The 23419-nt window shown below is 38.8% G+C and overlaps 1 protein-coding gene across 1 annotated transcript in view; it reads right to left on the bottom strand.

Moving 5' to 3' along the window:
- The window catches only part of si:dkeyp-72e1.9 (syntaxin-binding protein 4), a 103186-nt gene that overhangs the window by 13295 nt on the left and 66472 nt on the right, over positions 1-23419 (bottom strand). The window contains exons 9-15 of the mRNA XM_053338081.1: positions 12684-12790; positions 12447-12588; positions 11480-11552; positions 5964-6052; positions 3075-3171; positions 728-855; positions 424-516 (exon numbers count right to left, since the gene is read on the bottom strand). Of these exons, the coding sequence (XP_053194056.1) occupies positions 424-516; positions 728-855; positions 3075-3171; positions 5964-6052; positions 11480-11552; positions 12447-12588; positions 12684-12790 (729 nt within the window). The remainder of the gene's footprint in view (positions 1-423; positions 517-727; positions 856-3074; positions 3172-5963; positions 6053-11479; positions 11553-12446; positions 12589-12683; positions 12791-23419) is intronic.

Here is a 23419-nt window from a genome sequence, read left to right as displayed (position 1 = left end):
TTTATTTCTGTTCATTTGACCAAAGTCATACAGATGCATTATAGTACTGTAGTATTATAATGCATACTGTTCCTCAGAAAGACTACCTGTACATGACCAGCTGGATTTTATTCATACAGCAGAATATAAGAAGTTCTCTTAAATGTATAATTTGTAGGATCCACTACAGAAAGAATAGAATGCCATTACAATGACATTCTCAAGAATGATTTATCCCTTATGAAATGAATGAACTACCAACTCAAGTATTTTTTTCTTTAACAGGTGTGAACTCATTACAATGGCTGCTGCTGTTTTCCTGCTCCTTTGCACAATTGTCAGTAGTTGTATGTTTAGTGTGTGTGTGTGTGTGTGCATGCGTGTATGTGTGTGTGTGCGTGCGTGTGTGTGTTTGTGAGTGTGTGTGTGTGTGTGTATGTTCACCTTGAGCTGCTTCATCTGGGTCTGCAGCTGCTTCACCTCTGTCTGAAACTGCTCCATCTCCTCACTGCTGTAGCTGCATTCTGATTCATACGTCTGCAGACACACACACACACACACACACACACACACACACACACGTTTTACATGTTAGTCCGTGTGTCTATTGCTCTTCACACACCTCACTTTGGGATGATTTACAAGTGTTTTACAGATGTGATGTTTTTATCCACACAGATGAAAGCGAGGTGCTGTAGCAGTTTGTGATCTTTTCTGTCTAATGTGAGAGAGTGTGAGAAGTGCTTACGGGGGAATGGAAGGCCGATGTGTCCATCAGACTAGCTGCTTCATGATAGGAGAACATGAAGGGACCCGTCCCCAAACCCAGCTCCTCCAGGTTCTCTTGGAAGGTGTTTCTGGTTGCCTCCACGAAGTCTGAGAGTCAACACACATGAACAGATTTAGCTGTTGATGGTAGAAATGGCAAGGTTAAAATGATCATCAGTACAACATATAACAGATGGAAAGATGAGTTTCACACAGATTTACATTCAATCTGAGATCTTAGTGATTGTGCTAAAATGTGATAAAAAGCAGACAAAGTGAGAAGCCAAAGAGTTGTGTTAAACTCAGGATGAGATGTGTATTATTATTACTTCTCAAATAAGATGAAAAAATAATAATTCAATTTTCTTAGATGCTTGCTGCTCTTGAGGAGGGGAAATGAACAAACCTATGGACCTATGGTATACAGCAGCACACTTTATGAAATATGAAATAAAATCCAAGTTGAATTTTTCTTCTTTCTTTTTCTCTGAATTTAAAATGACTACAACACACTGTAACAGTTTAAAACTGTACTGTAAATATTGTTATTGATTTACTTTAACTAAATGCCATGTTCATTATTACTATGTTGTATCCAAAAAATGTTGTCATCACTATGTAGCCTATATTACATTCACAATATGCATAAAATGAAATGATGACAATAAATAAAGCATATTAAAAAGGATACATTTGAAATATATGGGTTTCTGTGCTCTTGTGTTTCATTCAAACATGGACATGCATCATTTCCTGATTGATTGTTTAACATAATATGAATTCTGAACTGCTCATTAAAGATGCAGGAACGTTTTGGAACTAAACAGGTTGTACAGTGTTGGTGTTGTTACAGTCAGCTCTTACACATAGCATTACTTCTCTGTTTCTGTACTTTTTAAAAATGTAAAATCATTTTAAAGAGTCTTAATTGTGTTGCACACTTGCCTGAAAATTTAACAATGTGAACATTTTATTGTATTACTCTGTTGACAGATTTGTATATGGAATATTATTGAATATAATGCTTTTGTTTGATTGTGTAAAGGTTCATATACAGTATACTTTTGTAATGACACATGTGCAGAACAGTGCAGGACTATTACAGCTACATGTGACTGGATATATTCATCATAAAAGACATTCAAGTGACAAAGAAACAGAGATCTTTGAAACAATATGAGTTGGTTGTGTTTGGGACTTAGTGAAGTTTTCAGCTATGGTTGTCAGATATGTCACTTCATGTTTGAAATTTAAACTGATGTTCAGTAACTAGTTCACAGAGTTTAAGCTCAGTACACTTGTGCCTCTTGCTGTAGCAGGAAGTGACCCTAAACTGTACTTCCCCTCTGTATGTCCTGATGTCCTATCAGTAAACTCAGCTTGTTCTTGACATGTTCTGACATCTGGACTTAAGACTGAGAGACTGAGAGACTGTGTCTGGTGATTTTAGTTTGTATTTTTTATAACCTTCAGATGCTTCACACAGTACATCACATATACAACTATAGTTGTTTGTTTTTTTTTAAATATGGCTTTGCATTTTATTTAGTTATGTATTAATCTGTCTTTTATGTTCTATTTTAGCCTGTTTTACTACTTGGACTATTCTGTTTTATTGTTTTCTTCTTCATAAGCCACCTTTCATGTCTCTTTTATTTCATTACTTTTACTCCAAACATTTCTGGTTTTACCCACTTTATTCTACAGTGATGATTTTATAGTGATTTTATTCTTTCCTTTTATATATTCTTAATATTTTATTATTTTATTTTATTTTTATTTATTTATTTTTAATGATTTATTTTACTTTTGATGTATTTATTACCTGTTCATTCATTCTAAGCTGTTTTTTTTATATTTGTTGTTTTTATTGTGATCATAATTTGGTTCTGCAGTGCATCTCTGATGTAATGTCTGAATGACAAATAAAGGAACGTTGAACCTTAAAGCACTTTGTGTTACATTACGTTACGTTACGTTTGATTGATAGTATGCAGTATATATGGTAGATAAAGAAGAAAACAATCTGAATCACACTTCATTAAACTTCATACTTTAACATAAGACATCAATAGAGAAATGTACAGATACACATAGGTACCAGCAGACACACACACACACAGCAGGCTCATAGTTACACAAGAGACACTACCTGTAACTGACACACAGCCATCACACACAACCTGTGATCTGACAGCGTCTCAACACACATCTATCAGTTTGCTGTTGAAGCAACTGGAAGTTTGTGTAGCTTGTGTGTGTGTGTGTGTGTGTGTGTGTGTGTGTGTGTGTGTGTGTGTGTGTGTGTGTGTGTCCATGTGCTTCACCTCCATAGGCCACAGTGCCTTGTGGGTCTGCGGTCAGGCTCTGTCTCAACTTCTTTCTTTTCTCTTCAGTGACATCCAACCCGAGGAAAGTCAAAGCCTGAGAGAGACAGACACACACACACACACACACACACACACACACACACACACACACACACACAGGATGAAGACAGGGAGGAAGATATTTATACCTCAGTGCAACATCACGTCAGTATACACACGCTGTCATCTGTCTGCAGGGATTGTGCAGTTTGTGTGACATTTTAAAATAAACATCATTAAGAAATGTTTGATTCATCTTTTGGAAAAAAAGACTTTCACAATCACTGTTTTATGCTCCATTTTTGCATTTTTAAAAATAACCACAGGTCAAATGGTCAAATGTGGTCAAATTATTTATATTTGTGTATATTCAGGATCACATAAGAAAACTTCTGGCTAAGGAAATATGTACAGGATGTTTTCACAGCTGTAAAATGATTTTGTTTTTTTAAAACTTTTGAATAGTATGTAAGAGTTAATAGAAGGTCCAATGACATGAATTCATGATTGAAAGCTCCAGAACAGCTGCTAAATGGAGCTCAATAGTACATCTTTGATATGTTTAATTATATCTCTTCTCTCTCTTATCAATCTTGTGGATCATCTTATTTATTTTTAATAGGCTTTTTTTTTTTTTTAGCAGAATAAGAATATTGACTGTGAGCCTTTAATAATTTAATAATAATGTATCATATCCAGTCATGAAAAATCAATAAGAACCTGTTCAAATTATCTACTTATTATTTTTCTTTTCCTTCCATTTTTCATTTTATTTATTTATTTATTTTTCTAATATTACTGTTATCATTTCCTAATTATTCATGTGCAGCTTTAACAAGGGGAAAATGTACATGTACCTGTCATGTTGTTGAGAAAAAAAAGAAGAACCTGTTGTTATGTCTGCAGCGTTTGCTCTTTTTATAAGATGTGTTATCAATAAGAAACATAGATAAAAGTTATTCATCTGAAACAGGGTTGAAGTAGGATTATACTGTGCTCAACACTTCATTGTTTGTTTCATTCCTCTTTCATTGGGTTTTTGTCCTTTGTGACATTTCCTCACCTACTACAGTATCTCTAAGCTATAAATATCCATCATTTATCTCTCTCTCTCTGTTTTGCAAAAGAGCCAACAGCTCAAGAGAGAGGACTGTGCCTGTATTCAACATTTAAACTCTCTCTATCTCTCTAATCCCATTAATGAATTGGTAGATTACGGTCAACCTCTGGCGGGATCCGGACAAAAAAATGAAAATTATAGCTGAACAACGGTAACAAAACTACACAGAGGGCAAAGACAGAACGCTAGAGAACCAGTTAGAGGAAAATATGAGACGGTGAGCAGGGAGATGCTGGAGGGCAGGGTGAGAGGGAGAGCAGGGTGAGAGGAGGGGGGGGGGGGGGGGCAGGGACGGGAAAGTGCTGATACAGTGTGGTAGAAAAGAATGTAAGAATGAAGAAGCAGATAGTGTGATAGAAAAGGCAGAGAGTGACTGTGAGAGATCAATCATTAGATGAGGAGAGAGCTTGGGGCTGGGAGTAAAAAAGTGCTAAAAAAAAGACAAATGTGTAATTTTCTTTATTTTGTTTTTTTCTCAAATCTGAAAAAATGAGAGGAGAAACATAACAAATCCTTCCTTAGTGGAGAACACAGGAGGTCACATGATCACTGGTTGTTTGGATGAGAATGAAAATGATGAATCACCTATTCTAATTGATTTGTATACTTCTGAATCTGTGACCACACAATTGGCATTTGAGTTGCATTGTGGGTAATGTAGGCAGAAGTGACAAGGAAGAAGAATATCTGAATTTAAGGCTGTCTGAATCTGCTGTATGGATTGGACTGGTTCACTGATGAATGTGTGAACATAGAACTAAAAAAAGCTGAGTGTGAAACAGCACTGAAATGTCCATTAAATACATTTAGTCATAACGTTTGTGGTAATGAATGATAATATAATAATATATAACATAGTAATGAATACTGATGCCCAGTATTGTTATTTGGCAAAAAAGTATTTTTACAGAATTCTTTAGGGTGAACTAGTAGTGCACAAGTACATGTGTGTGTGTGAGAGAGAGAGAGAGGGAGAGAGAGAGAGAGAGAGGAGAGAGAGAGAGAGAGAGAGAGAGAGAGGAGAGAGAGAGACAGAGAGAGAGAGAGAGAGAGACAGAGAGAGAGAGAGACAGAGAGAGAGAGAGAGAGACAGAGAGAGAGAGAGAGAGAGAGAGACAGAGAGAGGGAGAGAGAGAGAGAGAGAGAGAGGGAGAGAGAGAGAGAGAGAGAGAGAGAGAGAGAGAGAGAGAATATCTGAAAACGCATCACTTTATATCTAATTGTATAAAATTGTATTGTACTGTATGAATATGAACTGTAATAATATTATAATATGTATGTAAATATTTTGTAAATGCTTTGGCAACAACACATTTCTGTTCATGCCAAAAAAGCAAAAAAGCTGTTTGAAATTGAAAAATTGAATTGAGAGAGAGAGAGAGAGAGAGAGAGAGAGAGAGAGAGAGAGAGAGAGAGACAGAGAGAGAGAAAGAGAGACAGAGAGACAGAGAGAGAGAGAGAGAGAGAGACAGAGAGAGACAGAGAGAGAGAGAGAGAGACAGAGAGAGAGAGAGAGACAGAGAGAGAGAGAGAGAGAGACAGAGAGACAGAGAGAGAGAGAGAGAGAGAGACAGAGAGAGAGACAGAGAGAGAGAGAGAGACAGAAGAGAGAGAGAGAGAGAGAGAGAGAGAGAGAGAGAGAGACAGAGAGAGAGAGAGAGAGAGAGAGAGAGATGTATGTCTGTAAAAGAAGGTCTTCTATCTGAGTGGAGGAGGACAGGACTCACCAGGTCTAACTTGTCTAATTTGAGGCGTATGTAGGGGTCCAGTGTTATTTTAGGTTTGGCCCCCGTCGGCGACCTCTGGTTGGTTGAACCTAAAGGGAGAGGGGGAAAAAAAGAAGAAGAAGAAGAGAGGAGAAAAGATGAAGGGGAAAACTATGAACAGGTAGAATAAAAAAGTTTTTGTCAGGATCATTTTACTTATCAACGTACTTTTTTTGGATCTGAAAACAGGGGGAAACAATATTTGACAGCTGACTTTTTGGTTTTTGGGGGGTTTAAAAACTAAACCTAAAAAAAACCCTATTCTAAGAACAGAAGAGAAAACATTTAAGATGAGACCAGAATTTCTTCATCGTTTGCCTCTCAGGGCTTCTAGAAGCTTCGAGGAGTTTAGATGGAACTAAATTCTGATGTATAAAGAAATATAGTTAAAAAATATAAAATGAGATATCACACCAAGGAGTACTAGCTGGTAAACAACAGGAAGAGAAATGAATCAGACAGGATTTGGTGAAAGAGGGAGGCTGTGGTTGTGGTGACAGGGGAAGTGTGTGTGTGTGTGAGTGTGTGTGGGTGGTTGGGGGTGGGGATGAAAAGCAGATGATTAAAAAGAGAGGAGTGGAGGAAAGGTGGATGATTATATAGATGAGAGTGAGGGAGAACAGTGAGGGAGGGGAGGAGGGCACACAGCCAATGCCTAATATTAATTTGATGAATTTGTCTGCCCCAGATTTGTGTATCTGCCTGCTATGGTGATGCCAATGTGTGTGTGTGTGTGTGTGTGTGTGTGTGTGTTGTGCGCGCGCGTGTAAGCAAGCACACCCCCTGTTGCTAGGGGTATGAGCTGACTATCCTCTTCCTCTTCCTCCTCCTCCTCGTCCCACCCAAAGGATTTAGACTGCACCCCCCCCCGTCTGGTAGTGATGATTGACAGACCTGCTGTCGTGACAACTGCCTCCTGCATTAAACCCCAGATGTACTCAAACAAGTCTATTCTATTCCAGTATAAAAGGTTGGACAAACTTCTACTACACTTACCAAAATAAAAGAAGTGCATTTTTCTTACTTGAAGAAATATAATAAAAATGTTTAAAACACATAACCTCTGGAAAACTTGAACTATAAATATGTACAAAGGATTTGTCATTGCAGAATACATTAGAAATGATTTGAATTGTTTTATTTTTTTTAGATTTGTAATTATAGAAAAATAAAGTCAATTCTTAACAAAAATAGTGTGTTTTATATTATATGGAATTCCAAATGACACAGAATCAAAGGACTTTTTTGAACATTTGATGACAGATTTGACCGCCTCTCTCTGTGTGTGTGTGTGTGTGTGTGTGTGTGTGTGTGTGTGTGTGTGTATCTTGTGTTTGGCCCGACACATCCTACCAATCACCTCTTCACTCTGCTGCCTTCTGGGATATAATACGCAACTTATTTATCTTTTTTTTTTTTATTATTATTATCATCATTCATTTGTTTATTCATTCATTCATTGGTTTACTGTATATATGAGTCAAAGTTGATTGTGTTCTTTTATCTTTTTGATCTTTTTGTAGTTATTTGTTAGTTTGTTCTTTCATATTCCACTGAAATAAAAGGAGAAGCAGTGCAATGTTGTTGTATAGTTGCTCATATAGTTGTTCAATGACAATAAACACAATCTATTCTATGAATCTTCTGAACACACACTTAAAGATTCCTGCCACACATGTTTAAAATCATATGAAGATGATAGTTTCTGTCTGATGTGGTTCAATGATCTAGTTTAGTTCTTCTCCTCTCCACTTGTGTAAACTGCATTCTGGACTGTGATTGGCTTGAAACTAGTTGCTCATAGATACAGGTGAGGTCTTAACTTCAGATTTAAGGTGAGAAGCTTTTCCCTCAAACTGTACATACATCATTCTGCACAGGGAAGGTCAAAAAGCAAAAGCCTTTTCTGAGCGGGAGGGGGGAACATTCGTAGAAGTTCTGCAGAACTCTTAGACACTGTCACATGTTTTACTACTGCAACAAATGTAAAAAGCTCAAGATTAGAGACACGTCAGAGTCCCAGAGAAGACATGATGCAATTATTGCAGATGACAGTAGGACCCTAGGTGATTTAAGTAGCGTGCAAGAAGAGCTTAAACACATATCTACACACACATACGGTTATCTTCCTAACAGGATTGGACCACTCTGACGAGCTGCCCCCCCCCGCCCCCCCCCCCCCCCCCCCCGCTGTGCTTTAAGGGCACACATAGCACAAGACACAAGTACAGGAAGAAGGTTAGACTGGCTCAAAGAGATGAAGTGTGCATGTGTGTGTGTGTGTGTGTGTGTGTGTGTGTGTGTGTGTGTGAGAGACCCTCAGTGGTGAGTGCAGGTTTAAAGTCAAGCACAGGTATGAGATCTAACTTTCTGCTCCTGTCCTTCTCATAATTCTGAAAGCATGTAGAAATGATTTATGTTACTGTGTATCTGCTCAGCTCGCCTCAAAACTGCTGACATCTGTCATGGCTAGCAACTGGCTTAACCAATAAGAGCCTAAAAGAAAGCTAAGTGGTATGAACACCTAGGAAATAACCTTGGCTGTGGTAATCCAGGCCAATAGGATTTGGGATGCTGGGTGGCTCTGAGCCGGGACCCGCGGGTGGCCCTTAACATTTAGAGCTGCTGATTGGCTGGGATGTTAAAGCACAAAGTATAAAAAGTATGCATATGAAGTAGAGATAGAGTGGTTTTTCTCCATCAGATATACTGTTTCAAAAGTCAGAAAATGCTTCATAACAGCTATTGCTTTTGTTTATCTGTCATTAGAGATAAACAGGGATTATACATGCACCATACGTACACAGCCAGAGATCAACCACTGATGTTGTGTTTAACTCTCACATACTGTTCATATTCTGACTCATTATTAGTCTCTACACCAAGTCACATTCATACATTCACCATCAGTCTTTAATAAATGTTTGATTAATCACTATTTATAGTCCAGGAGAACATTTTATATATTATGAAGAATATAACATGTTTGAATGCTGATTTTTGCTTTTTAAAAATAAATAAATAAACACAGGTCACATTTGTACATCAGCTACACAAAAATAAAAAAAAGAAGCATTTTATTTCCATTTTTGTACACTGCGGGTCACATTAGGACACATCTGGCTAAAGGAAATATGTATAGGATGTTTTCACAGCTGTCAATTTCTTTAAAAATGGCTCAAATTTGGTCCTGAACAGTAAGGGTTAAATTGACATCTGAAATACACGGTCGCCCATAAAGTTGGAATAAATTTTTTTTTTTACCTCTTTCCATGAAATGATTGTGAAAATGTGATTTATTCTTGATAGATAAAGTTTATATATTCTCTAAATTGTATTGATCAATGTAATTGCACCCGGTCAAAGGTGATTACTGATGTGTATAAATAGAAAATAAAAAGAGGAATGTGTCTGAAAACTAAATTATTCCAACTTCATGGGCGACCGTGTACATATTAAACCTAAATGAAACACCTCATTTGACCACCGCTGACCAGAAGATCATCTGACCACATCACACCAATTCTGATCTCTCCACCAGCTATAAGGAATCATGTCACCTTTCATATATTGTTTTACTACATAGAATTCTGGTCATTTATCAGACCCTTAAATGAACAACAGATAGAAATGTATCCGAGGATTTTCATGACGTGGTCCTCATGTGGAACTCTTTTATCATTGGAAGTTGTTCTCAGTTTCTCTGGATCAACCATCATGTATCATCATGTGCTCAGGATTTTTTGCTAAACGTGCACACAGAAGTCACAACATCATTATAAAGAGTGTTAAAAACAACATGAGCTTATGTAAGCTTAAGGTAGATTTTTGAATTGAGGTTTGAAACAGCAGCTGCTATGTAAGTACTGTTATTTCTTTTTTGATAACATGAAGGACTGTTTGGTATTATCTGTCTTCTTTTTCCCTTACTATTTTTTTCTCTTTAATTCCGTCTTTTTTCCCTCTCCATCACCGACACACCAGTGCTAACAACTGAAGAACAATAATGAAGATTGGTGGTTTTGTTTTTTTCATGATCCCCTCACATTTCTGTGTACTCTGAGGTTCCCTACTGTGCTGAGATCTCGATTAAATCCTGTCCTCTCCTCTTCAACTAATCTCTCTGTAAGGGAGCAAATGTTCCCCCCAGTTTTTTCATTCTCTGATCAGCTGGCTTTATTTAGTGTGTATCTGATTTGATTTGAGTGACTTCAAGGACAAGTTATTGAAAATGTGAAGTTTGACTGAGCAGGTGTTCTAACAGTACTTTAAAAGCTTATTTTATAGCATATCTTCTTTTTTCAGAAGTGGACAGGATGATATTGAGCGTGGAGGACAGTGATGGTGAAGGAATGTGATAGGTGTAAATGTATAAGAAGAGCAGTCAGTGATCTTCAGAGCAAACAAACACTAAAACATACTAACTCAACTGCACAGTCACATATTTTCTTAGATAATAAGGCTGCTGTCAGGATTTTGTGCCTCATAAAAAAATTTAAAAAATTCCATTGGGTCCCGCCATCAGGCACAGTCACACCAATGCTGTAACAACACCTCTAGAACCCACCAACCCATTCCAAAGCTTTAAATGACTCTACCCGTGAAGGCTTGTATAATCTAATACTAACTGTATAATATGTACTGATAATGAGCTGTGATAATATAACACTGTGTAAACATGCAGGAAACGTTCTGCATACAGTGGAATTCAATATTTGATGCAAGCTGACACCCTCTATAAGAAGACAAAGCCAAAAACTAGATACATAAAGCCTCTTTAATGAGTACAGTGTAAATATAATATTATTTTAATGTCTATTAATGATGAATGATGACAAGTTTAAAAAATCAACATATGTTCTAATCATTTTTAGGACCCCTGTCAGTCATGGGCCCTTAGAATTATCCTAATTCTTCTTCCTGGCTGGTGTTATTCTACATTTTTCTTATTGTCAATAAATCCCACCAACAGACCAAAACCAGTGTGTTAGACCTTACTCCTTAAAGCTTTCTGAAGTCCATACACTGTCTGTGGCTCTCAGCCACAAACCTATTGGCTCCTACGTTAGATGTAAATTGAAAAGACGACTCACAAATGACACTTGTTGAGGATGACTTTTAGTGGTGGCTTAATTCACATGTGGTAGCAGGATAGTATTTGTGATGGATTTAATCAAAATAAACTACAATGTGTGTTTTCATAGTAATGAAGGAAGTCAGTGCAACAGTGTGGCTAATTAATGTGTTTTAATATGTTTTGAATAAAAATGGAGATATATCAGGCTTGGGCTCCAATTCATTTGATCCTCTAATGAGATTAATTGACAAAAAGAAAAACAGAATATTGCCTTTAAAGTTACATGAAGCTGCTTTTTTCCCTGTAATGTGAAACAGCTGCTATCATTCCCATTGTGAATCAGCAGTTCTCACAGCTGATACAGATACAGATACAGAGGTTGTGTAGTGAGCTGTTGTACCTGAAATGTGGATGTCTGGTGGACAGATGTCAGGAGAAGGTGAAGACTCTGGGGCTGGCTCCTCTGTACAGATCTGTACAAAACACACAATGAAAAACAAAGGATGTTAAACTGATGACAAGTTTTCTTTAAATGATACCAGTGCTGCTCAGTCTGAATGATTTGAAGCTGTTTTGATGAGGTGGGTTTGATTCACAGGATTTTCAACAATCCTACAAACTATGTGATTGTGACCTGCTGATCTAGAGCAGATTCCCAATATATACTGTATATCTATATATTTACAAGTAAATATATAGATATATAAATATTGAGTGCAACAGTAGTGCCATATACAGTATATTGTGCTTAGTCCCAGCGTGTGTGTGTGTGTGTGTGTGTGTGTATACGGAGGAGTTTAAGGGTGTTTTTCAAAGGTCGATTAGTATCAGTTCATAAATGAGTCTATTTACGAAAGCCTGGAAAGTTAATTGTTTTATTATTTTAAGTCGCAACGCAGATTTTAAAAAAATTTTAAAAAAGAAAGAAAGAAATGGTGTCAATGTTGAATGATGTTTGAAACATCAGTTTATTTATTTCTTTAAAAGCTTAATCAATTAATATATAATACTATGGCTTTAACTCTAAAAGTCTATAATGACTCCAGTGGCACACTCCAGGTTGCACAGATAACAAGAACAAGGCAGATTAAAAATTGCACCCTATAGTGAAGTAGATGAGATAACCTATATATGATCTTGACTCTTTATAGCCTTAGCTCTCTTTCCTCTCATCACCTTTCATCTTCCATCCTGCTGTGAATAAGCTGATACAGGAGTCTAAGATTTGTTTTTGAAACCCATCCTTGTGATTTTTTATTCACTTTGAAATACTGATTTTCCTCTCTCATGTTGCTGTGATAAAATGCTTCAACATTTAGGAATGTACAGACAGGATATCCAGAAGTGTTAGCTATAGTGGCGCTGACCTCAGGTGATCTGATGTGGACTTTTAAGCGTCCAGAGTTGTAGTTGTTGCCTGCGGCTCGCTGGACGCCGTTGTGGAGAGATGTGCTGCTTGGGAAGAGACCTTTACCTGGGATGAAGGCTATCTCCACTACAGTGTCTTGACTGGAGACATAAAAATACACAAACATGAGTATATACACAATAATGTACATATAAACAGAGGAAAGAGGGATGACTGTCATACAAGCACCACCCACTTGAATTTGACTTTGTTTAGCATGCTTTTGGCCTCGTCGTGGGTCACACCTATCAAAGACTCCTTGTTGATGGCAATGAGCTGATCTCCAGGCCTCAGACGTCCATCCTGCATAACACAGAGACACACACAGCTCAGAGACACTTGCCTTAATTCACACTGAGCTCAAGAACCAGACAGGTGGCCTATTTTCCTTGAGTGACCTACGCTGGTAAATATCTTTAAATCCTCTTGATTTATCCACAGGGGGTTTGGCGTGTATGAAACGATGAGCTAATGCCCTCTCAGCACTTGGCTAAGTATAGTTATTATTATCAGACCATTTCCACAGCAGGAACTTAACAAAATGGAACAGGAATGAATTGTCACAGGTTCAGGTTTTCTTTCCACTGTCTCTCTTGTTCCTGGACTGACAGTAAATGCAAGTTCCAGGTACTGTCATGCAGATGTTTGGAATTGGTCAAACAGATGTGTTGTTACAGTCTGGTAGGAATATGGATGTGGCTACGGATGCACCAATCTGAGGCTAGATTGGTATCAGCACCAACACTGACCTTATGAAGTGTACCATGACCATTCATATCAAATACAGTTTCTTCATTAAGTTATCATGACATTATTACATTTAAAGTCTGTGTAAAGTAAGAATAAATATGTGTTCTGAGTTTGACATACCACAGAAAAGTGTGTTGTTAACCACCCTGCCAAATTTGAATGATTAAAAAAATTGCCAAATATATGAAATTAGGCTTCAAAGTTGTGTAAAACTCAGCCTCTTTCTCTGCTGCCAAACGCTGTGGGAGTGCCCACCGAGTTCACTGAAACCCCGCCCCCTACCAAGTGTCACCTGTCAATCAAAGTCACCACCTCTACCAGAAACATGGACGCAATGTCTGAGAGCTTTCAGCTGCTAGCCCGGCGGCTAGCCCGGCGGCTAACTCGGCTGCTAGCTCGGCTGCTAACTCAGCTAACTGGCTAACTGTAGACTGTAGTAGTAGTAGTGTGTGCTGAATGTATTTATACCTCTACAGCAGCAGGGGCGGGTTTATGCTAATCAGACCCCCCCCACTAAATCCTGAACACAGAAATGTTGAAACACAGTTTGAGAAGCCTAGCTCCACAATTCAAATCTAAATGGTTGAAATGCTTTTTACACCTTTTTTAGAAATACATTTATGACCTATTTAATGTGTTTAGAAGAAAATATCTTTACACAGTCTTTAATGAATTATGTCACATTCATTCAGTCAGCAAACCATGGCCTAACCGATGTATAAATAAGACGGTTTATATTTCACCAAAAGTCCATTTTTTAAAATTTCTGTTCATGTTTGGTTATTAGTTTTCGTGTAAAAATCCTGTGTCTGTATTTCTCTTGGGGAGCTTTTATTTTGTTAGTTTTATTTTTCTATTGCGTGACCTTTGACATTTCTGTGACATCACTTCCTGTTGTTTCGCGGTAGTTTTCCTCACTCAGCTACTAGCCCTGGAGAGGAGAGGTAAGACTGCACGAGTGTTCTTGTTTATAGTGTGTAAAAATGTAAAAAACGCTAAATATAGGTACAAATTGTACTTTGTATAGGTCACATGTGGTATTTTATTAGTATAATGTTTGCTCTATTGTGTATGTCTATTTTTTTGTCATGTACAGCACTTCATAGTAGCGGGTTAGGTCCTGTTTTTAAGTTAGGCTACCAGAGCGTAGAGACCGTCTCTGATGCAGTTTATTTTCTTTTTAGAGGTGTGCATTCGGAGACTGACCATGAGACGTTGCTGTATTGACTTTTATGTGTTTTACACAGGAATGTGAGTTCCCCTTTTTGTTATTTGTTTTCATGTTAATTAATAATATATATAAAAAACTGCTGCTGGCGGGTAGAAAAATATTCTGTGATTGCAAAATTGATTGTATTTTGTTTTATTGAATTAATTTAATGTAACTGAACATAGTAAATATTATGATGCACTCGGCTACTAGATCTGGAGAGGAGAGAGGTGTGCATTCGGAGACTGGTCATGAGACGTTGCTGTACTGACTTTTATGTGTTTTACACAGAATAAATGCCAATCCAGCCAAGCAGACCAGCAGTTGTCAGCATCTTCTTCTTCTTCATCATACACAAACACAACACAGAGATTGTAGCAGACCGAGGTGTTAGGCCAGACCGGCTACACTCACATAAAAATGTAAGATTTTAAAACTGATTGGTAGTCTGTGTCAATTGATCAGTACAGATGAGGAGAAGTTATCAGAATCACTATTGTAAGAATAAAAGTGAAATGATTTTCGTATCCCTAGATGTAATAAAATTGAGATAGTGAATGTGGTTTTGGGCCACTGACTGGCTTGTGCTAACCTCAGCTGTATCCTGAACATGTTATCTCATGTTCATGTAATTTATGAAAGAAAATGAATGATAAAATCAACAACACTATCATTGTTTTCTATCCCACAACTACTTCCTTCACTCACCTACCAATGAGTAGTTGGAATGGTCCAATGTGTGGATTTTAAATGAAGTATTTGAATATTTGTAAAATACAGTGCACACACAATAACAAAGGTTATATGAAGCCTTAATGTACAGTTATAGTTAAAGTTCTAGTAGAAGGAATTTATGTATATTGTAGATTTATATAATTACAGATTATTGTATTTCGTTTTCTATTGTATATCACTTCTGTTTGATAATTTTGAATTTCCCCCTATGGCGATCAATAAAGTACACCTTTCCTTTCCTTTCCTTTCCTTTCCTTTCCTTTCCTTACAGTACATGTTTAAGCCTCTACAGTAAAAAGGACTATGAGTGATTTATGAATACAATAACACAGACAGATATAATGCATTGAGTCTGTTTTGTATTGAGTCTCAAACCTTGTGAGCTTTTCAAGTATCAGATTTCAAGTAGATGTCACAGCTGATTTCTCAACTCAAATCTATGTATGTACTGATTGCTTTGAAACAATAGGCCAATAACAGGCAGGTAGATTCTGTGTTAGTCCAATAAGGTGTTTATGATGGAGTAATGCTCAGCTTATTTGAAATGCATTTTGAACCTTGTCAGACTATAATAAGCACAGCTCAAAGTATGTGTATGCTTTGTGAAGTTAAGAATGTACTGATGAAGAGGAAAGGGTGTTCAAATCCAGACATATTATATGTGCAAGACAAACAAAGTTTCATTGCAGCAGAATGGTTGTGAAGGTTACTTTGGAAATGTAATAGTTTACAGATTACTAGTTATGCTATTTAAAATGTAATAAGTAATGTAACTATTTCAATGACTTCACCAAAGTAATGTAACTTATTACATTTGATGACTTTGAGGGTAAGTGTTCCCATTAAGCACCAAAATCCATGTTCAGCTGTTTTTCATGGATACTGACATGATTTATAAGGGATATCATTTCTTATAAAGCAACATTTACCGCTCATTGAAAATGTATTCATTAGTTCATGTCGATTTTGGAATATAAAATTAAGTTATTTGATGAATAAAGTGGGTTTAATTGGTACTGTGACTCCATTTAAGCCCATGTGTGCTCCAAATAAACCCACATCATGATTTATTTATAAAATATAAAGAAATATATAGATTTCAAATAATTAAAAACAGCAATATATTCAGTAACATGTTCAATATTAAAAAATGAGGAAAAAACCCTCCTGAGCAAAATCATAAAGGTGTGACTTCAGATGTAAACTCCTTTGTAATCATCAACATTTTCATCAGTAACTGGAACAGTTTACAGTTACTTAATAATTAAATTATGTAGTGCTGTTACATGGAACTAGTTACCCCCCCCCCCCCCCCCCCCCCCCCCAACACTGATTGCAAGCCACAAAAGAGTGAGGTCTGAACACTGTGAAACTCCCAATAAATAGCTTCATTCTCTTTTTAAGGCAACATTTGGGGTTGAGAGGTATTTACTCCTTTACACCCTGCAAAGAATGTATTGATGGACATTACTCTACAGGTGACAAAGAATCAAATAGCTCATCTATGTGCAAATCCATCTCTCCTGTTGCACATGGGCTTTTGTCACCTTATAGCTAACACACTTCTGATGCACGCATGGCTGCATAATCCCCCGCTGACTCATCCCATACAGAAAATCTCAGTGCATGAAATGCTAGCTTGCTTCCTATATGACACAAGGGATTAAGAGTTGGGATTTGGAGGAAATGGACAACCTGCTTCCATAAGCACAAGACTGACAAACAGAGAGTTGGTGTCAGTTGCTGTTGTAATAGAGCCAAGCATTAGTGTACAGTGTCAAGTGAGTTAAAAGCAACTTGATGACAGTGTGTGGTCATAAAGCTTTGACTCTTACACATTTGCATGCAGACTTCTGTACAGTACCATTCACCATCTGTTATTAAAGATTTGGAGTCTGGAGGTCAGAGACAGAAAGGAAATGAGCCAAAATAAATCTAATGCATATGTATGTCAGCTGCACTGTTGTGTCATCCCTGAGCAAATCTTCCTGTAGTGACTCTGGACAAATGTAGCATGTGTGGAGAGAGAGTCTTTATTGAGAGACTTCATTTTGTGTTCAAAAGTTAATGTGTGAGTTTTATTGGCAGCTTTACTTCATTTATGCTAACTTAACATCTAACAAATGATCATCTCATAAATTTGTTGAAGTTGTATTTGCTCTCTCTTTCTATTTATCTCAGATTTTTGTATGATAAAAGCTTCCTGTTGCTGCTGGTAAATAGTCTGATGGCAGCAGAGTTTACACTAAAACCAAAAAAATGAGCAAAACATCTCACAAGGTCCTTTCATTGATTATTATATATTTAAACCACTAGTGTAGCTTTAAATGCAAAAATATAAAATAAAGAAATGAAATCAGCATATAAATAAAATGACCAATGAACATGGTCATATTCCAACATTTTCAGGAAAATACTGTATTAATGATAGAAAGCTATATTTTATTTGTAGTGACAAAGTAGAAATATTTGTATAAGCCCATTTTTGGTCAAAAAGTACACTTAGCCTTGAGGCCCTGCTAGCCTCGATGGTCTTGGTGAATCACTGGCACTCACTCACTTGCTAAATCCAAATGATGTAAAACTTTGTAGGAGAACAAACAGCTGCTTGGAAACAGTCCGTTTCAAGCGTGCAAACACAAGTGCACATTCACGTATTCTCTGTCTCCCTTCATTTCCTTCTTTTCTCACTCGTCATCTTGTCGACAGTTGATAGTGAGTGGGTGGACAGAGAGGCGAGGAGGATGGGATTGGGGAGAGGAAATCAGAAGAAGCTGGAGGAGACGAAAAAAAAAGCAGCAATATGTGCAAACAGGAGGGGTGTGTAGGCTTGTTTCAGTGTGTTGCCTATGGGATCAATGATGATTCTTCTCTTAAAGTGATGATATTTATGTGCTCCTTGTCATTATAACATATTTTTAGCCAGGAATATTTAAAACTATTGATACTTCCTCTCTGAAATCCATCATCAAAACAAAAAATGTTAATCTACAACATTGGGCCTATTTTTTGTAGATTTGCCGATCACTATTATTGGTTGTGATCACATTGTGCTTATCAAAGTAAGAAAGTAATGAAGAGAAGCAGCAATTTTGCTACAGCAAAGTCCAAAGAGATCATATTGCATTGTGCACTAACATGGAAAGAGAAAAAAGAAGTGAAATACTACTACTGTTTGTTTACAGCAAGTCTCCTAAGGGGCAGAGTGGTGTGAACTTTGGTCTCCAGGCTACACCCCCATCTACACCCTTACCCATAACCTCACTAGATAAAAAAAAACACACTGGCATTGAATGAACTTCATGAGGTGAACAATTGCCAAATATTGACCCAATCCCTACAGATACTGTGCTGGATGAGTACAATGTCCTTCATACTGGTACATACAGATATGAAAAGAAAGGCTCTGTTCTTTAGGGGAGCTGTCAAAGAATCAGAGGAGAACTACTCCCCTTCAATAAACACTTCAAATATCACATCTCACATAAAAAGGAGCTTGGAGTGGTGGAGGCAGTGTTGGCCTCATTATGTCTACTGTCAGTGAGAAGAGTCATGTTATAAAGGCACATGTTTATACTATGGATGTATGATAAGAGCTACATACTCGACCAAAAATGGTGCCCAGTCAGTCCAATAAGAATTTCTTGGCTGACACATACACCATAAAAAGTTTCTAGCTTCCAGGTTTGCCCTAACCCTAACCCTAACCCGCCCACGAGTTCCTCTAGGCTAGTGTTTCTCAACGGGGGCGGTACCGCCCCCCAGGGGACGTTAGGACAGTGTCGGGGGGCGTTTTGAATGATCCAGCTGAGAGGGGGGCGCTCAGACACAAATGGGGGGTGTTAATTTATTTTCACTTCTCAGTATTTTTTTTTTTTTTTTTTTGCCAGAGAAATGCTTGTTAATCTCAATTTACGCATTTATATGAGGAAAAAATATATAGTTCATACATGAAATAAGTCGTGTGGACGCTCAATATGGCGTCGCCCTATTGTTTACCTTCCTCCCATAATGCATTTCGCGGTTGCCAGGCCAACCGACTCTGTTTGACAGCTCCTGACAGTTGACAGAAGTCGAACCTATGAATCGAACCCGAATTCGCGGGTTAAAATGCCACACCCAATCAAAATGTACACAAGCACAATTACGTATAAAAAGTTTAATATCAAAACTAAATCAAACAACATGGCGGAAAGCAAGAAGAAGTGCAGACAGTACAATATTGAGTATATTAATTATGGATTTATTCCCTCACCGACAAATATCCATCTCCCGATGTGCCTGATTTGCGAGCAGGTCTTTTCAAACGAAGCCATGAAACTGTCTCGTTTAAAGGACCATCTTAATAAGATTCATCCAGACCAGGCATCTAAGGGTACGGCATATTTCCAGGCCCTCAAGGAGCAGCACTCCAAACGGAGCATCTCCAGTCTGTTTGCCCGGAAGGTAGATAGGTCCGAGAGTGGGTTAGTTGCTTCCTACAACATATCTTTGTTGATAGCGAAGTCCGGCTTACCTTTTACCGTGGGGGAGAGGTTGGTTCTCCCTGCTATTAAAGAGGCCATCTCCACTGTCATGGAGCGGGACCCGGCACCGGTGTTAAAGGCCATTCCCCTCAGCAATGACAGTGTGGCGCGGAGAATTAAAGAGATGGCGCTGGATACCGAACAGCAGCTGTGTGCCACACTGCGAGAAAACTATTTTAGTATCCAGCTGGATGAGACAACCACTGCAGACAACAATGCCATGTTAATGGCATATGTCCGTTATGTGTGTGGGAGGGATGTGTCTGAGGACATACTGTTTGCAAAATATCTATCCACTGACACAAGAGGAGAGACCATCTTCAACGCCTTGGATGAGTACCTCCAGGCCAATTCCATCCCGTTTGGCAACATCCTCGCCTGTCCCACGGACGGAGCTCCCGCTATGGTTGGGAGGTACCGCGGGTTCGCAACTTTGTTAAAGGAGCGTGTGCCAAAAGTGTTGGCAGTGCACTGCGTGCTGCACCGCCACAACCTCGCATCCAAGGCAATCAGTCCATCCCTCCACCAGTCGCTGAACACTGCAGTCAAGGGCATAAATAAAATCAAGGCAGTTGTGTGGGGAAAACAATGAGGCCTTTGAGCGTCTGCTGCTGCACACAGAGGTGCGCTGGCTCTCGAAAGGCAACTGCCTGGCGAGGCTGTGTGAGTTATTCGCATCAGTCCTAGAGTTCCTCGAAAGGGTGGATGCAGAGCTCAGGGGTATGCTGTGGTCCAGCCGTCACGACATCCACTACCTGGCAGACTTCTTTGAAAAAATGAATGAGGTGTCACTGAAGCTCCAAGGAGAGGCTGAGACACTCGTCCGCTCAAAGGCCACTGTCCGCAGTTTAATTGCCAAACTGGACCTGTACCGGCACAATTTGGGCAGACGTCAGCTGAACAGCTTCCCTTACCTAACCAAGGTTTAATAATATTGATTTATTATTTATTAAAGCCTTATTGACCTCCAAAATGACGAGGAGGCCAAGGCAACGTTTCGCGTCTCTGGGTGGTGCGCCATGTGGGCTGCGCAAGGTGCGCGTTTCCCCCTGCTGTGGGAGAAGACCCGTCTTCTGCTTCTGGCTTTCCCAACCTCATACCTCGTTGAGCAGGGATTCAGCCAAGCTCTCCACATGCAGACGAAGTACCGCAACCGTCTGAATTTGGTGGACTCTGGTGCACTGCGACTGAAACTGACATCTCTGCACCCCGATGTTAAAAAACTCGCAGCAAGCCACCAAGCACAGGGCTCACATTAAGTTGTCCCTAATGTTGCCCACTAAATGTCCAGATCACAGCATTTGTAGTTCTTTGTTGTGTGCTGTTTTAAATTGGCAACTGCTGCTGCTGTCTTGTTCTCCACTTTCCGTTAGAAGGCAGTTAATTGTATATAGTTAATTGATGGTCTGCTTAATTAAGGGCGTGACCAAACATGTTATTGGCCAATTGAGGCATGTTGTTCACGTGAATTAATGTTAAATGTGTGTTTGAATGTGGAAATACAAATAATACATTTTTTTCAAACCATTTTCCGTCAGGAGCCTCGTGATGAGGTGAGGGGGGCATTTGTTCAAAAAAGGTTGAGAACCACTGCTCTAGGCCCACAGACTTTACACTGTCATGATGTCACAGATTTTTATACTTTTCTCTGCTCAAGGAAAATTTTACAAATATAAAACCTCCAGGGATCAACAACTCACGATAGAAAGAATCATAATTGGCCTTTTCTGCAGTTGGAGGTGTCCTCTATACAGTTTTACAGACATCTCTTTTATAATGGTGGTCTCTGGTGAAAATGCTTTTTGGGCCGCAGGGGGATTTTTTTTAGCTGCAATACTCTGGATGGCATTACTCTGGCCTCCAGCTCCACTGTAAGGAACCTAGGAGTTATCTTTGATCAGGATCTGTCCTTTAATTCCCACATAAAACAAATTTCAAAGACTGCCTTCTTTCATCTGCGTAATATTGCAAAAATTAGACATATCCTGTCTCAAAATGATGCTGAAAAACTAGTCCATGCATTTGTTACTTCTAGGCTGGACTACTGTAATTCATTATTATCAGGCTGTCCTAACAAGTCTCTAAAGACTCTCCAGCTGGTCCAGAATGCAGCTGCACACGTTCTGACAAAAACTAGAAAGAGAGATCATATTACTCCCATCTTGGCTTCACTGCATTGGCTTCCTGTAAAATTCAGAATAGAATTCAAAATCCTCCTCCTCACCTTCAAAGCTCTTAATGGTCAGGCTCCGTCATATCTTAAAGAACTGATAGTACCTTATGTACCTACTAGAAGACTGTGCTCCCAGCATGCAGGTCTACTTGTGGTTCCTAATATCTCTAAAAGTAGAACAGGAGGTAGAGCCTTCAGCTATCAGGCTCCTCTCCTGTGGAACCATCTTCCAGATTTGGTCCGGGGGGCAGACACCCTCCCTACATTTAAGAGTAGGCTTAAAACTTTCCTTTTTGATAAAGCTTATAGTTAGGGCTCTTAGAGCTCTTAGCTTATGCTGCTATAGGCTTAGACTACCGGGGGACTCCCACGATGCACTGAGCTCCTCTCTCCTCCTCCCCCTCTCTCTCTATCCATCCATCTATATCCATTAACATTCATGTTCTATTAATGCATTCAATAAGCTAAACTTCTTCCCCGGAGTTGTCTTTCTGGTTTCTGGTTTCTGGCTCTGCTTTCTGGTCTCACAGGTAATCTGGGCCTGTAGACGTCCGGATGACAGATTCCAGTCCCGGACCTTCTAGCTTCATTGTTGATTTTCATTGTGCTTCTCTCCTCTATCCTTCCTCTCTCTCCTCTCAACCCCAACCGGTCGAGGCAGATGGCCGCCCACTCTGAGTCTGGTTCTGAGGTTTCTTCCTGTTAAAAGGGAGTTTCCTTGCCACTGTTGCTCATGTGGGAATGTTGGGTCTCTTTAAAGTTAAAACCTGAAGAGTTTGGTTTAGTTCGGTTTAGTTCGCTCTATGTATAAAGTGCCTTGAGATTACTTTGTTGTGATTTGGCGCTATACAAATAAAGATTGATTGATTGTTGATTGATATTATGAATGACCACTGGGGAAAACCAGCTGATAGGCTGAGCAGAGGTCCCTTATCAGCTCTTATAATACATCCATGGTTCATACCTGTATGAATAGGATTGGATGTCACGATTCAGGTCAAGCATGAATTATGTAGTTGGCACCAATCAGCTCATGCAAACCCAACTCCAGTGTTCTATCAGAGGTCCAATTGTAATAAACTGGAATTATCTTTTAATAGCAGGAGACCAAACTAACTGTCTTATCTAATCATATGGAGGACGTCTATATAATGTAATGTCCATTTGACATACTGAGCCATGCTGGTGAGGTAGTGAGGTATAGAGTGGTTGCAGTGTACAGCACTTGTTGCTTTGTTTTTGTCAAGCAAAAATGTGTGTGTTCCCAGTATTCCCCCGGACACTCTGGCCGGGTTGCAGAGCTCATCAATCACATTTACAAGTAACATCTCATCAGAACACATGGAACATTTCCAACATTTTCCATCTCTCATCTAAACCCTTAATGCTTCCAATAATTCAATTTCCTTTCTAATGCATTCAACCCTCGGCTAGTCGGCAGCACTGGATATAAAAACAGCATATAAAATGTGTAAGGATCAGTGATAAGTAGATAGATAGCGCTCCATGTTTCCTCCTGTTTGATTAACTATTGCTAA

The sequence above is a fragment of the Scomber japonicus genome, chromosome 18 (genome assembly GCF_027409825.1).
Source record: "Scomber japonicus isolate fScoJap1 chromosome 18, fScoJap1.pri, whole genome shotgun sequence".
NCBI lineage: Eukaryota > Metazoa > Chordata > Actinopteri > Scombriformes > Scombridae > Scomber > Scomber japonicus.
The sequence above is the reverse complement of the archived record's forward strand: the minus strand, read 5'-3'. Positions and strand labels throughout refer to the sequence as shown.